This window comes from Hypomesus transpacificus, unplaced genomic scaffold (genome assembly GCF_021917145.1).
Source record: "Hypomesus transpacificus isolate Combined female unplaced genomic scaffold, fHypTra1 scaffold_417, whole genome shotgun sequence".
In the NCBI taxonomy this organism is placed as follows: Eukaryota; Metazoa; Chordata; class Actinopteri; order Osmeriformes; family Osmeridae; genus Hypomesus; species Hypomesus transpacificus.
Window position 1 is genome coordinate 27,664 of NW_025813935.1, and position 14,821 is coordinate 42,484.

The following is a 14,821-nucleotide window of genomic DNA, read 5'->3' on the forward strand; positions in this document are numbered from 1 at the left end:
TCACACTTATCCAACCAAGACGATGTCATGTTGGAGCACTTCATTATTTTACTGGTTATATTAATTTGGGGAAACTGTGGGTGACAATTACATTTTTTCACGATTGCTAAAACACATTTCTTGAAACAGTCACCTGTTTTCTCAAAACTGTAAACACAAAACCTAATTTTCAAGGACTATTTACAGAAACTCTGAATCCCCCCCTGCAAAATGATACTTTGACCTCCATTTTTTTACCTGTGCTCAAAATCAAACACTGTTCTCAAACAAAGTGATCAAAATAATATACACTATCAAGCAGTCAGTAAACAATACACGAAACAATTTAAAACACATTGTTCAAAACAAATAGTTCTCAGGGATAAGTACATTTTTTCATTTTTTTCCAATTGCTTAGACACAAAAATGGAACAATATCTCTGACAAAATCAAGCAGGTTATATCATTAGAAAAGAATAGTTAGTGAAAAAAAGTTTTACATTTTGCACTATGTGTAACTGGTTCAAGCAGAGTCCAATTTTACATGTAAGATGTTGGTTACTGTAGTTGATCTTAAGATAAATTAAGATAAATACCACAATACTACGGTAAAATACCACAAAGGGATCGGAATACATTTTAAAATAATACTAAAATTATAAGAAAAATTTCCTTTTGTTATATATAACGTGTATCTAAGTGGCCCCCTCAGTGTGCTGTAGGTACATGCAGTACCTTGAAGCACCACAAGGGGGAAGCAGGTACATGCAGTACCTTGAAGCACCACAAGGGGGAAGCAGGTACATGCAGTACCTTGAAGCACCAGGAGGGGGAAGCAGGTACATGCAGTATCTGGAAGCACCACGAGGGGGAAGTCCTGCTTCTTGATACAATTACAGCGTTTACTGTTCTGGGTGATAGGCAGATTCGAGTGCTATCCACTAATGAGAAAACATTCAGGCTAACAGACATGTTGCTTCTGGTGAATTCTCATCTTATATTATGAGTGTCCAATCTGTTGCTATGCAGTGTCGTGTTGTTATGCATTGTCTCTCCCTGTTTGTCTCTTTGAAGACAACAAAGGCCATTTTGCAGACAACACGACCTCTCTCCTCCCTATTCTAACATGATTTAAACACAAGGAGATGGCCATCAAAAAGGAAATTCGATATTTTAAATAAACACTCTAAATCAGGGAGAAAGGCAGTCAGTTATGTATTATTTTGTAGTTTCTCAATCTAATTTCTTCAGAATTGTCTCAACTTTCCTCATTCCAGGTCATCCTTCAGCTCATGTCGACGCTCTGTGAGGTGTCTGAGCGGGAAGAGAGCCAAGGTTGTGAGTGGATGGGGTGTGTTGCCTTGCCAACGGCAAACAACGACCTGCCCGTTCACTGCCATTTAATTCCTGAGAAATGCACGTCATAAAGAGGAAAAACAACAACACGTGTCCATCATATCAGTCAGTGTGCTGACGTAGCTGCCACACCCTTGATTTGGTTGAGCTGGTCTTCCTGTTCTGGGCTAGTCTTACTGTTTTGAGCTGGTCTTCCTGTTCTGGGCTAGTCTTACTGTGTGTGCTGAACCAGTTTCTCTGTTACTGTAGTGAGATTGGATGGTTTAAATCAGGTTTTTTCAACCGGGGGTCCGCAGCCCCCTGGTGGTCCGCGGCAGCATTGCAGGGGGTCCGCGACACGAGCCTATGTTGATCAGTCCTCCATAGTTTTTAAAATTTTTATAAATTTCAACACATTTCCAGATTACTCTTTAATATCGTGAAAAAAATATCTAAAATAAGAAAAAATTGTCAAAAACTATAGAAAGGTAATGAAACCGGCTTGGGGCTAGAACAACAACTACTAGTACAACTACAAACTGCAATTGAATTTAATAATAATTGAATAGTTTTCAATTCTTAAGCACTGAAAATCAACAGTTTTTGTTGTTTTTTACGCATATTTTTCAGAATTGTTCAGAATCTCATATACACATATTTCAATTTTTCAGATTCTATGTATATTGTTTGAGGTTTTTAAGTAGATATATCTAGATTTGTTTGAGGTTTTTAAATAAAAGCTACATGGAAAACAAAATGTTAAATCATCCTTTTATCCACATGCACGCACGCACGCACACACACACGTAGGCACACGCGCACGCAGGCACACGCGCACGCAGGCACATCAGTGGGCCGCGGTTACTTTCTAGCAAGAATGGTGGTCCCTGGGATAAAACCAGTTGAAAACCCCTGGTTTAATGAAGGAGCAGTTGTCGGACTTCAGCATCCTCAGATACTGCAGCCACTCCTCTGGACCCTTGGAAAGATTCATTTAGCAGAGACACTAGAGATGGTGAGTGGAGAAGGTCTCGTCTTCCCGTGTCATCGCTCATTTTGTACAGCCGAGAGTCACTTCACACATCCCAAACCTCCTGACCTTTCCTCTTGGAGGTCTGTCACCCCATGCCAATGGTTTCTCCATTTCTCAGATTTTAGATTGTTGATACAGTGTGTGGGCGTAAAGACATCCGGTGTTACCTTCGTATCTGTTCATGTATTCTGTCTTTTTACTCATTTATATATTTGGTCTATACATGACTGTCATCAATACATAATATTGTCAAACTAATTGTTTGTTATTAACATTAAGATTAACATTAGCACATAGGAAATCCTAGATTGTCCCCACAGCCTAATTACATTGTTACACTTTTACGTAAAGGTAGTGCTGTTACAGAGTTGTAACAGAGCTGTAATAGAGATGTAATAGAGGTGTAATAGAGCTGTAATAGTGCTGTAACAGAGCTGTAACAGAGCGGTAATAGAGCTGTAACAGAGCGGTAATAGAGCTGTAATAGTGCTGTAACAGAGCCGTAATATGGATATGTAATAGAGCTGCAATAGAGCTGCAATAGAGCTGCAATAGAGATGTCATTGAGATGTGAAGAGTTGTTACCTTCTTACCTGTGCATGTATTCTGTCTTCTTACTCAACAGCTGGCCTGTACATGACTGTCAGCAATACAATGTATTTTCATAACACACGTGTATTCCAGGATCAAGACAGAATACATGAACAGGTAATAAAGCAACGGCTTATCTACTGAAGGTGATTAACATCAGCAATTAGGAAGTCCTAGATTTCACCCACAGAGTGGGAACATGAGTCACATTACAGAACAGTACATCCACCCTCCTCTCCTCTTCCTTCCTTGAGATCATCACTACTATGACTGGCTGGCTGGCTGGCTGGCTTGCCCATTAAACTGCGGATGTGACCAGTGTAACTGCAGATGATACTAGTCTAATCATGTCAAGTATGCTCTCCAGAAAAGGAAGCCAGGATGTTTGAATTCTGACCGGGTCATTTGTGATAAACGATTGGGAGTGGAGGAGCGGGAAGCCCAAGAAAGGAATCAGGAAAGACGTTGAGCCAATGTACTGTCATGTTCAACTATTAATCACAATCAGCTTGGCTTGTGGGTTTAAAAAAAAGACATGCTTTCCTCAGTGGAAGTGGAGTCCTGTGGTGTCAGGGCTGTAGCTGCATGTCCACATCATGCAGGTCACACAGTAAATGCATTTACGTATCAAAACATTTATTTATTTTTTACTGGATTTTGGTGTTTCAGCACCCATTGACACTTTCCTGATGTATGACTTTGTTTAGCCTGTGTTCTGCACCTGTGTTTTGCCAACTGTCTCTGGGGGTGGGGATCCCTCATTGAATTGCTCCTCCAAAGGTTTCTTCCATTTTTTCTCCCTGTCTTCCTTGAGGGTTGAGGTTGGTTGAGGAGCAGTTCTATCGGCGTATGTGAAGCCCTCTGTAACATTGCTTGTAAAAAAGGCTATACAAATACTGTGCATTTGATTTTGTTTGAAAATATTACAACTATCTGTATATTTAGGTTCAAATGTTTCACTTATTTAAGCTCAGCATAGATGTAAATTATGTTCTGTGTACTTATATGTTATGTTATGCCAGGTGCTTGCATTGTGTTGTCTTAAGAATTTCAGTGCCCAGTCTGACCTTGTGTTGTTCTGTGTACCTGACAAATAAAAGACTTGAACTTGAACAGTAACCATCACAACTTAGTACTGTCAACAAAGAAAAACGGGGTAAAAACCCTCTGGTGTGCTGGATCCAGCCTTGAAAACACTCCACACCTATGTCACCACAGGCCAATTTCATTGCCTGTAGGAGATTTACCCTGGTATACGGGTTTCGGTCATAGACCTTCCACCGCCACACAGAGAAAAACTCTTGAATTGGGTTGAGAAAAGGGCTGTATGGTGGAAGGTAAATATTTACAGTAAAAAATGCTGGTTGATGTTGAACTATTCTTGTATATAGACACCACGTGAAAGCTGACAAATTGTCCCAAGTGTGGACAAATTTGAGTCTTTGTGTTTTACAGATGACAACTGTGTTGTAGTTGTGTTTACTGTTTGCCCCGTGTTTACCATTTTGCAGCACAAGTGCATCACAGTGCAACGATGTTTTAGTGAATGAGAATGTGTTTAGAGTTTTGCCAAAAGAGTGTCTGATTTGACAAATGGGTTTAGTTCACTGAACATTTGATTCAGAGAATGAGGTTTAGTGTTTTAGCAATTGTGAAAAACTGTAATCAGAAGGTTGTTGGTTCGATTCTCGGTCGTGCCAAATGATGTTGTGTCCTTGGGCATGGCACTTCACCCTACTTGCAGAGGGGAAAATGTCCCTGTACTAATTTAACTGGACAACAAAACACAATGCAGTTACCTTGTTCTCTGGAAGGGGTATAGCTCGGTGGTAGAGCATTTGATGGCAGTTTAAGAGTTTGGAGGTTCAAATCCCCCTGTCATTTTGGAATGTAAAACATTGCTGAATAAATCTATTTGTACTACCTAGTTAATATTTGTAAAAATATTTCAAACAGTTTTGTCTGTCATGTATTCAGAAGCTAGATGTCTGTAGTCTGTGATTGCTCCCCTGTTTGATGCGTGGAAGGATGCAGACAGGGGGCACATTACAGACACTCATCTCTGTCTGCGAGTTCACAAGCTTCCAGAGAGAATGCACCAACTGTTCCCTGTAAACACTGAAACGAATGTGGTTTATAGACCCTGTGGCTGCAACCTAGAACTATTCATGGTTTTTCAGTTTGACTGCACAACAATACTACATTCAGTTGGGTTACGCACAACGACATGATCTCTTTAGATCCCAAGATCGTATAAAGCACTGGGACCCTGTTGATCCCCTCACTTCAGCAGATGTTTGGACTACAGTTCAATTGTCTAGCTTGTTTACTACAAAATGAGTGTTCCCACATTGTGCAAAACTAAATGAAGCCGTCTTAATATGCAGTTAAGTCACTGTGGACAGGCTCTTTAATACAACCATAAACTCATGTCTATCCAACTGGAAAACCATAACAACTGAATTGGAAAGGAACACTTCAACCAAGCAAATCTACTCCTGACTGTTATAGTTGATTAGCCTGTTAATCCCCATCTGCCAGATCACACACACAGTAAAAAACGGTTAATGATTATCAGTTTGGGACTTTCCTCCAGCAGAACCACTGTCACTTATTTAGCTCAGAATTTCCTCCTAAACTATTCATAAATAAGAGAAGACACAACTGTAAATATTGATTTTAATAAAATAAAATTAACATGTACAATTGACATTACACTATTCCTTCATAATGGTCCCAGGGTATAGCATTTCTCAGAGGGTATAGTGTCCTCCCTGTGTCCTGCCCGTGTCCTCCCCGTGTCCTCCCTGTCTCCCCCTGTGTCCTCCCTGTCTCCTGCCCGTGTCCTCCCTGTCTCCCCCTGTGTCCTCCCTGTCTCCTGCCCGTGTCCTCCCTGTCTCCTGCCCGTGTCCTCCCTGTGTCCTCCCTGTCTCCTGCCCGTGTCCTCCCTGTGTCCTCCCTGTCTCCTGCCCGTGTCCTCCCTGTGTCCTCCCTGTCACGGTCAGAGAGACTGGATCACCTGGCCTCCACCACCTCCCCTCAGATAAGCAGGTACAGGCTGGCCCACAGCCCCAACAGGAGTCCTGGAGGCAAGAAGACATGGACACACTTAGGACAGAGCAGGCCACAACACACAACAGCTGAGAAAAACGGAGAAATAACAAGGAATTATTAGCTGTTTGGATCATGTTCATATAAAAGAACATTCTGGTACCTTGGTGTGTATTTATAATAGTGAAACTGTACTAAGTCCGCTTTGGGGTCTTCTCCCGTGTGGTATGAGCTGGCGTGTACAAACAGGGAGGTTACCAGACAATGTATATGGGAGGGCAGAATAGTAAATGCTTTATGTGACTTTGATGATTAACTGACTGCTGCATGCCAGTTGTTTTAGTGTTGTAGTTGGCTTACATCCAGTAGTTAATTAGCTGTTGGTGTGTTGGTATGGGTTTAGTAATGATAGATATAATAGTAATGTATTCATGTAGCAGACGATGTAGAAATGTAATGCAACTTACAGCTGGGGGGGGGGGGGGGGTGAGGGGAGGGGGTAAAGGAAGTTAAGATTTAGATGGCAGTCAAATGCCCAACCACTGAGCTACACCCATCCCCCCTCCACAAACCTTTCCAAGTGATGTTCCACTTGCTATAATGATCTTACATTTACATTTAGTCATTTAGCAGACGCTCTTATCCAGAGCGACTTACAGTAAATGCAGGGACATTCCCCCGAGGCAAGTAGGGTGAAGTGCCTTGCCCAAGGACACAATGTCATTTGGCGCAGCCGGGAATCTGGCTACCTTCAGATTACTAGCCCGACTCCCTCACCGCTCAGCCACCTGACTCCCTAATCTTAATATAGATGTGTACGCATCATTCTGTCAAAAAGACTGAAGTTCCAATCTTCAATAGCAAATCAGAGGTAAGTGAGGTAATCCTAATCCCATATACCACCCTGCTACAGCTACAGCCCTGTCCCAGAGAGAAGGACACCAGCTACAGGCCTGTCCCAGAGAGAAGGACACCAGCTACAGCCCTGTCCCAGAGAGAAGGACACCAGCTACAGGCCTGTCCCAGAGAGAAGGACACCAGCTACAGGCCTGTCCCAGAGAGAAGGACACCAGCTACAGCCCTGTCCCAGAGAGAAGGACACCAGCTACAGCCCTGTCCCAGAGAGAAGGACACCAGCTACAGCCCTGTCCTCCCAGAGAGAAGGACACCAGCTACAGCCCTGTCCTCCCAGAGAGAAGGACACCAGCTACAGCCCTGTCCCAGAGAGAAGGACACCAGCTACAGCCCTGTCCTCCCAGAGAGAAGGACACCAGCTACAGGCCTGTCCCAGAGAGAAGGACACCAGCTACAGCCCTGTCCCAGAGAGAAGGACACCAGCTACAGCCCTGTCCTCCCAGAGAGAAGGACACCAGCTACAGCCCTGTCCTCCCAGAGAGAAGGACACCAGCTACAGCCCTGTCCTCCCAGAGAGAAGGACACCAGCTACAGCCCTGTCCCAGAGAGAAGGACACCAGCTACAGCCCTGTCCCAGAGAGAAGGACACCAGCTACAGCCCTGTCCCAGAGAGAAGGACACCAGCTACAGCCCTGGTTGGTGTTGGAATACAGAGGCTCTACAACGCTGTCATCCCTCTGAGTTATCGCCCACTTCCTCCTGAGGTTTGCAGGGGCAGGAAGTCCAGCGGACACCATGAACATCCACCCTGTCAGAGGCCAGGCAGAGGCTGGATAACAGGTTTCCTCCCAGCCATATCTCTGTTAGGATATCCTGACACTCAACATGTGTGCCCCACACGTCTCTCCCAAAGGTGGTGAAATATCTACTGGGCACCCCGAGTGAAGATTTGATAGCAGTTGTTGCCAAGCCATTAGTAGACAACTCCATGTTAGTCTGTGCAGTTTAACATTTTAAAAAGCAGCATGCTTTTTTAAATCTAAAGAGTGACTATGCTTTTAAAATGTGATGGCGTGGGATGGAGTGTGATGGCGTGTGCCGTTTGTGGCGTTTAGGGAAACTGCAGATTTGATAAATAAGCAGGAAAATAAAGAGAGCCACTGAAGTGTACAGCCGTTTTAAAGTGACAGTCATGCATTAGTTCAAGGCATTTGAGTCAAAGACCAGTCATGCATTAGTTCAAGGCATTTGAGTCAAAGACCAGTCATGCATTAGTTCAAGGCATTTGAGTCAAAGACCAGTCATGCATTAGTTCAAGGCATTTGAGTCAAAGACCAGTCATGCATTAGTTCAAGGCATTTGAGTCAAAGACAAAAAAATTATATTCACCCTTTCCTCTTTATAAACCGATGTAATACGTACAGTAGTATTACTACGACTGCAAATTAAGGATTCAAACATGTCAATGTACTTTGAAAGAACACAAATGTAGTTATGTGAAGGATTTTGAAATGATTGTTTTGCAGAGCAGGGTAACTTACTTATGACAGTGGAGATCACACTCATAATCACCACTGTATATCCTGGAATAGAAAGTCCAGTTAGGATTAAGTCAACTTGAATTAATGCTTCAGGTGATAACTGACACATTAGTGGTAGTAATTCAGGTGATAACTGACTCATTAGTGGTAGTAACTCAGGTGATAACTGACAGATTAGTGGTAATAATTCAGGTGATAACTGACACATTAGTGGTAATAATTCAGGTGATAACTGACACATTAGTGGTAATAATTCAGGTGATAACTGACTCATTAGTGGTAGTAACTCAGGTGATAACTGACACATTAGTGGTAGTAATTCAGGTGATAACTGACACATTAGTGGTAGTAACTCAGGTGATAACTGACTCATTAGTGGTAGTAACTCAGGTGATAACTGACAGATTAGTGGTAATAATTCAGGTGATAACTGACACATTAGTGGTAATAATTCAGGTGATAACTGACACATTAGTGGTAATAATTCAGGTGATAACTGACTCATTAGTGGTAGTAACTCAGGTGATAACTGACACATTAGTGGTAGTAATTCAGGTGATAACTGACACATTAGTGGTAGTAACTCAGGTGATAACTGACACATTAGTGGTAGTAACTCAGGTGATAACTGACACATTAGTGGTAGTAATTCAGGTGATAACTGACACATTAGTGGTAATAATTCAGGTGACAACTGACACATTAGTGGTAGTAACTCACCACTGTTTCTTGCAGGCATGTCCTCTTGTTCGTCCTTCTCTATATTCTCATGTTTCCCTGCAACCACAAAGTAGTGTTCAGGGTGATTAGAAGGAGACAGCAGCAAATCAATCATATCAGTGCACACAACGTTCCTAGTTTCTGTTTGAATGTAACACGTTTGAGCCGTCTAAGGCCAGCGGTCTTGGTCTGGGTCTGAAGGAGTGACTGGGTCAGGAGGGGGCTGTAGGTGGGTTTAGATCCTGGGTCTGATGGAGTGACTGGGTCATGAGGGGGCTGTAGGTGGGTTTAGATCCTGGGTCTGATGGAGTGACTGGGTCATGAGGGGGCTGTAGGTGGGTTTAGATCCTGGGTCTTACAGATCCTGTATCTGTTCCTTTTCTATGGTGCCTCCTCCACTTTCCCATAACGCTCATCTCTGAACTGCTAGGCCCACCTCACATTCCCCCTGGTCTCCTACCTTGTATCTCTGCTAGGCCCACCTCACATACCCCCTGGTCTCCTACCTCGTATCTCTGCTAGGCCCACCTCACATTCCCCCTGGTCTCCTACCTCGTATCTCTGCTAGGCCCACCTCACATACCCCCTGGTCTCCTACCTCGTATCCAGGTTGGTGCAGGTCTGGTCGGGGCCTTGGAAGACTTTTCTGAAGGAGACTTGCTGTTTGTGCTGCTCCCTGCGTCTGTGGTACCAATGCTGGTGGGCTCTATTACAAACACACATCATGATGTCTATTCAACCTCACATTCCCCCTGGTCTCCTACCTCGTATCTCTGCTAGGCCCACCTCACATTCCCCCTGGTCTCCTACCTCGTATCTCTGCTAGGCCCACCTCACATTCCCCCTGGTCTCCTACCTCGTATCTCTGCTAGGCCCACCTCACATTACCCCTGGTCTCCTACCTCGTATCTCTGCTAGGGCCACCTCACATTCCCCCTGGTCTCCTACCTCGTATCTCTGCTAGGCCCACCTCACATTCCCCCTGGTCTCCTTCCTCGTATCTCTGCTAGGCCCACCTCACATACCCCCTGGGCTCCTACCTTGTATCCAGGTTGGTGCAGGTCTGGTCGGGGCCTTCGAATACTTTTCTGAAGGAGAATTGCTGTTTGTCCTGGTCCCTGCCTCTGTGGTACCAACGCTGCTGGGCTCTATTACAAACACACATCATGACGTCTATTCAAACCAGCCCACAGATAACACATCTTACAGAATCCCTCCAGGTCAGGATCTGCTGCTGTGACATGCTGATGATGCAACATGCAGCGCAGCCAGGTGTCTTTCACAAGCAGGAGGTTTCAACACAACCCATATTGCATGCAGCCCCACCTCTGATGCACTGTGGAGGCGGTGAGGACCATCCGTGGTGCTCACACTGCAGACGTGCTGGGCCTTGCAAGCTGAACCCATCCTCACATGTAACTGACATGGTGTCTTTATATAAGAATACTGGTGCATCTTGGGTTGAAATGCTAAATGGTATGTCAGGGGTAGGACATGTTTTAACTGCAAAAAAAATTGCAATCCCATTTAAAGCAGAGATCATTATCACTAGAAAGAGATTCTAGTGAAAATTGCTTTTCAAGATGTGTCAGTGACTGAGTGAGTAAAAAGAGACGCTAAAATAGAAAACAGAGACTGCTAATCCCAGACCACAGCTACATCCTGCTGCCATCCTAGACAGCAGGCTAAAGTGAATCGTTGTCATGCATGTTAACAGCCACCAACAAGCCTGTCACTTGTCATGTGGTTTTCAGGAAGTGAACATCCTCTGCTATCCTATGCTGTGACAGCATCAGTGCTGTGAACAGGATGACTGTCACCAGTAAAGACCAGTGACAGTGTATAAAACAGAGCTGTGTCCAGGCCAGTGACAGTGTTTAAAACAGAGCTGTGTCCAGGCCAGTGACAGTGTTTAAAACAGAGCTGTGTCCAGGCCAGTGTGCCCCCAACACACACATCCTGTACAGTCGATACCTTTACAAAAGTTCTGGACTAACAACTGGCCAAGAACATGTAAATCAATGGGAGTTCATGACATACCTTTACATTCTGGAGGCAATCTGCTGAATTCACCATCGCCATTGCAAAATATGGAGTTGTTTCCAACGAGGGTGTAACCTTCATCACAGGAGTATTCAACGACCGCCAGATACTTTACTTCACCTGTGTGTGATGACACTATCTGGCCATTCTTTATCTCTGTGGGGTGGTCACAGGTTACCTCTGGAGAATCACAGCACAAAGCAGGGTGGATCTGTGAGGTTTCTTAGAAGCTTGTCTGATTATCAGTTATAATAGACAGACAGGCAGACATCTAGATTGAGAGACAGAGACAGGCAGACATCTAGACTGACAGACAGGTCTTTACTGATCCCAAAGGGGAAATTGCACCGTTAGTTCTGAGAGACTACCACAAAGCCATCTTGGATGTGACATCACAGGACATGACATCAGCGGTTAGCTCATCCGAAGCTGTTTACCTTCACACTTGGCTCTGCCACTCCAGCCTGTTGCATAGCAATGTCTGTAGCTGGTGCCCTCCAGTAGAAACCTTGAAAAGTGAGCAATGAGACGTGTTTAATATGAGGGGATGAGCTGAGTGTGATGGGTGTAGATCAGTGTGATGGGTGTAGCTGAGTGTGATGGGTGTAGCTCAGCGTGATGGGTGTAGCTCAGCATGATGGGTGTAGCTCAGCATGATGGGTGTAGCAGAGTGTGATGGGTGTAGCTCAGTGTTTGATGGGTGTAGATCAGTGTGAACTCGAATCGTCCTGTGTTCGTAGCTTTGGATAAACGTGTCAGCTCCAGGAACTCATTACTGTTATTAATGATGCACAGCAGACAGCATTTAACGCCATGCTCATCGAGTTGAAGACTAAAGACACTCACCCTTCATCACAGTACATCCTCACTTTTGCACCAAACAGAGTGCCTTCACTTTCATCATAATTCATGTGCGGAATTCTTCTAGGGGTGCCGCAGTCCTTTTCTGAAATGAATTGCAGTTAATAATTAAATAAACAGCTGGTGAACATTTAGGAAAAACACCTGAATGTTGAGACTAGGGCTTACTTTGGCAGGTCATTTGAGGCTCGCTCCATGCTCCTGAGGTGCAGTGCACAACTCCAGACCCCTGCTCAATGACATAGCCATTGGAGCACTCAAACGTGGCTGTGGAGCCCTCTGGGAAATCATTCATTAAGAGAGCTTCATTTGTTAAAACCATGTTGTTCTGTCCCTGTGGTCTAGGGCACTCCCCTGAGGAGAGAGGACATTTAAACTCAGATGAACAACCGGACTCCAGTCACTCATTCTGGCATTGCAGCTTTCATCAGGAAGCATTATTTAGACACATGGTTTGATACATTAAAGAGAATGAAGTCTATCTGTATGATTTCGAGGAGGGAGGGGGGGGGGGGGGTTTATATGACATTAATTCACCGTGCCTGGTACAGTGCCTGGTACAGTGGTATCGGAGACGTGGTTAGTTTGAAGAGTCTGCTGTCCGCTTATGTAATAATGTGAGAAAAATGTGTACAAATGAGTTTGTTCCCTCCTTTAAAATTTGGTTTGTGTGTAAACTAGAATAGGCTATATGCTACAAACAGTTTTAATGCAACAATTCAAGGCTAATGAACACAAACATTTCAAATTGCTTGGTAAAGCAATTTTTATATGGCAAATGTGTTGTTGCTCTAGCTAAATTAATTGTGTCTATGTTTGAGAGAAGCTGCTTTAAAAAAAACCCAGTTGACGTTAAAACTACAGTAGGTAGCACTAAATTTGTCTGGTAACTTTACTGTATAGTTAGCTAGATAGAATTGCCTGTAGTCTATAGCTACAGTACAGTAACAGTAGCTACAGTAGTGTCTAGCTACCGTTAAACTCCACTGTACTAGCCAGTGTACAGTGGACGACGTACAGTCGGCTTACTAGTACAGCTAGTCTATATTCGAGGCGGTTTACTGTACTACAGTACGCGTACTGATCCTTTTTAGTAAGCAATGTAACTCACCCTTCCCCCTTGTCACAAAAACACACACAAAATATAAGCAGGTCGTCAATGACCGCAAGTGCTTCTCTTGAAAGTATTTCATTTATGCCGGTACTATTGAAACACAAAGTGGGCTAGTTATCTGTTTCACAGAACACGTATAAAACGTTAGAAATCCTCCAACGGCTGTCCTCTCTGTAACAGCCCGGTGACACACAGCAACTGTCTTTTTAAAATACAACGCTATTCCACGCGCTGTACAACTCCTCTCACACGCCTCAGCAGAGCGGGTGCACAACAACAACTCGCCGCTCTTTGACTGGTAACTTGTCCTTAGTACCGTTATACTCGTTTAATATTTAATATCCAGCTCCGCGTTTGTATTTCACTGTTCCAGTCCCAACACTGATATCATTTTGTCCAAGCCGGTGCCTGGATCTCTAGGGAAGGGAACTCCTGATGGGTGTGTCCAGCAGTATTGAACTTGTGGTGTTCCCTCGTTGAGACTGGTTTGTCGAGTCACACAAAGGTCTTAATTCTGGGGAAAGGATGCATCTTTATCAGTTTTTGTCCCCGTTTCGCTCTTATATACAGGTTAATTTACTACGTTATGGATGGCAGTCCACATGATACATGTCGTTATATTGTATTTGTGTCTATAACAGTATGGGTTAGTTAGCATAGCCTATGTCTTCTTGGCAAGCTCTAGGCTAGAGGTAGTCTACCTACTTGATAGACAAATACGAGGGCGAGTTTTTTTAGTTGGGCTATACAAGACTTAAAAGAACTTCTATGACAACAATGTTGTTTGTAGGCTGCACATCCAAACAGAAAATATTAAGTTTTTTTTTTTTATCATTTCTTTTTCCGATAGATGTTACGGCTAGTGCTAGCTATGAGTCACATTCTCTGATGTTGTGGTATATTGTCATAGTAACATTCCAGGGTTTACACCAACAGGAGGCCCCTACATTGCCTCACAGACTCGGGTAAACCCCTTTTAGGGCGGTGTACACCAGACTCATATTAGCTCAGACACTGACAGAGATTGTCTTGAGTTGTTTGAGAAATCCAAGGCTCCCACAGGAATGCCTTGTCATCACCCTCAACATAGGCTTATGGGTTTTGATAAAACCCGTTTTAAGTCAAATCAATGTCACAACATTTCTTGATATAGTTATGCAGCTATGACTGGAATGACATGGCTTTTCTTGAGGTCATTTGTGACATTAGAAATGTGTTTTGATCCTAGCGAAAGCCCAGGATGTCCTCTGAAGTCAACAAAATGAATTCAAAGCCTGCACCAAAACCAATACCCAGGGGACATAAATAATAAAATAAGATCAGGGTTTAAGACACAAAATGCACACATCTCCCTGACTTACTTGCGAGGAAGAATCTGTAATTCAAGACTGTACGTGAATCTGATGCTTCACAGCTGTTTCCAATCACAATTAGGTTCAAACTGGATGATGTCTCAAGGAAGAAAATATGTTTACAAAGTTACGAGTATGTGGCCCATAAGAGCCACATGCCAGTGATGTCTGTTTGCCGGGTGGGCAGTAGTGATTCTATTCACATGAGGAGTGTTAGTGCATGATAAGACAGCTTGTTGGTGCCTTTCCTCTCCCCCTCTCACTATCAAACATTGGATGGAAACGGTTAGGCTACCTCAAATCCCCAAACCAGTAAATGACCCATACCTTCCTTTATATCCTTTTA

At 43.7% G+C, this 14,821-nt stretch overlaps 1 protein-coding gene across 5 annotated transcripts; it reads right to left on the minus strand.

Moving 5' to 3' along the window:
* Positions 1-5,857: 5,857 nt before the first annotated feature.
* Positions 5,858-13,630, minus strand: LOC124464760 (complement decay-accelerating factor transmembrane isoform-like). 5 transcript variants are annotated; one of them, XM_047016590.1, is made up of 13 exons: positions 13,121-13,629; positions 12,178-12,363; positions 11,995-12,094; positions 11,586-11,656; positions 11,146-11,328; positions 10,432-10,608; positions 10,146-10,253; positions 9,704-9,811; positions 9,106-9,162; positions 8,386-8,427; positions 8,234-8,282; positions 6,153-6,221; positions 5,858-6,021 (listed from the first exon to the last, which is right to left on the minus strand). In XM_047016590.1, exons 1-13 carry the CDS (start codon positions 13,200-13,202, stop codon positions 5,940-5,942), a joined length of 1,314 nt encoding a protein of 437 aa, XP_046872546.1. In that variant the 5' UTR covers positions 13,203-13,629; the 3' UTR covers positions 5,858-5,939. The 5 variants fall into 5 exon arrangements, with proteins under 5 accessions (XP_046872546.1, XP_046872548.1, XP_046872547.1 ...); XM_047016592.1 differs by lacking the exon at positions 9,704-9,811 and having other exon boundaries at positions 13,121-13,630; XM_047016591.1 differs by lacking the exon at positions 6,153-6,221 and having other exon boundaries at positions 13,121-13,628.
* Positions 13,631-14,821: the final 1,191 nt, after the last annotated feature.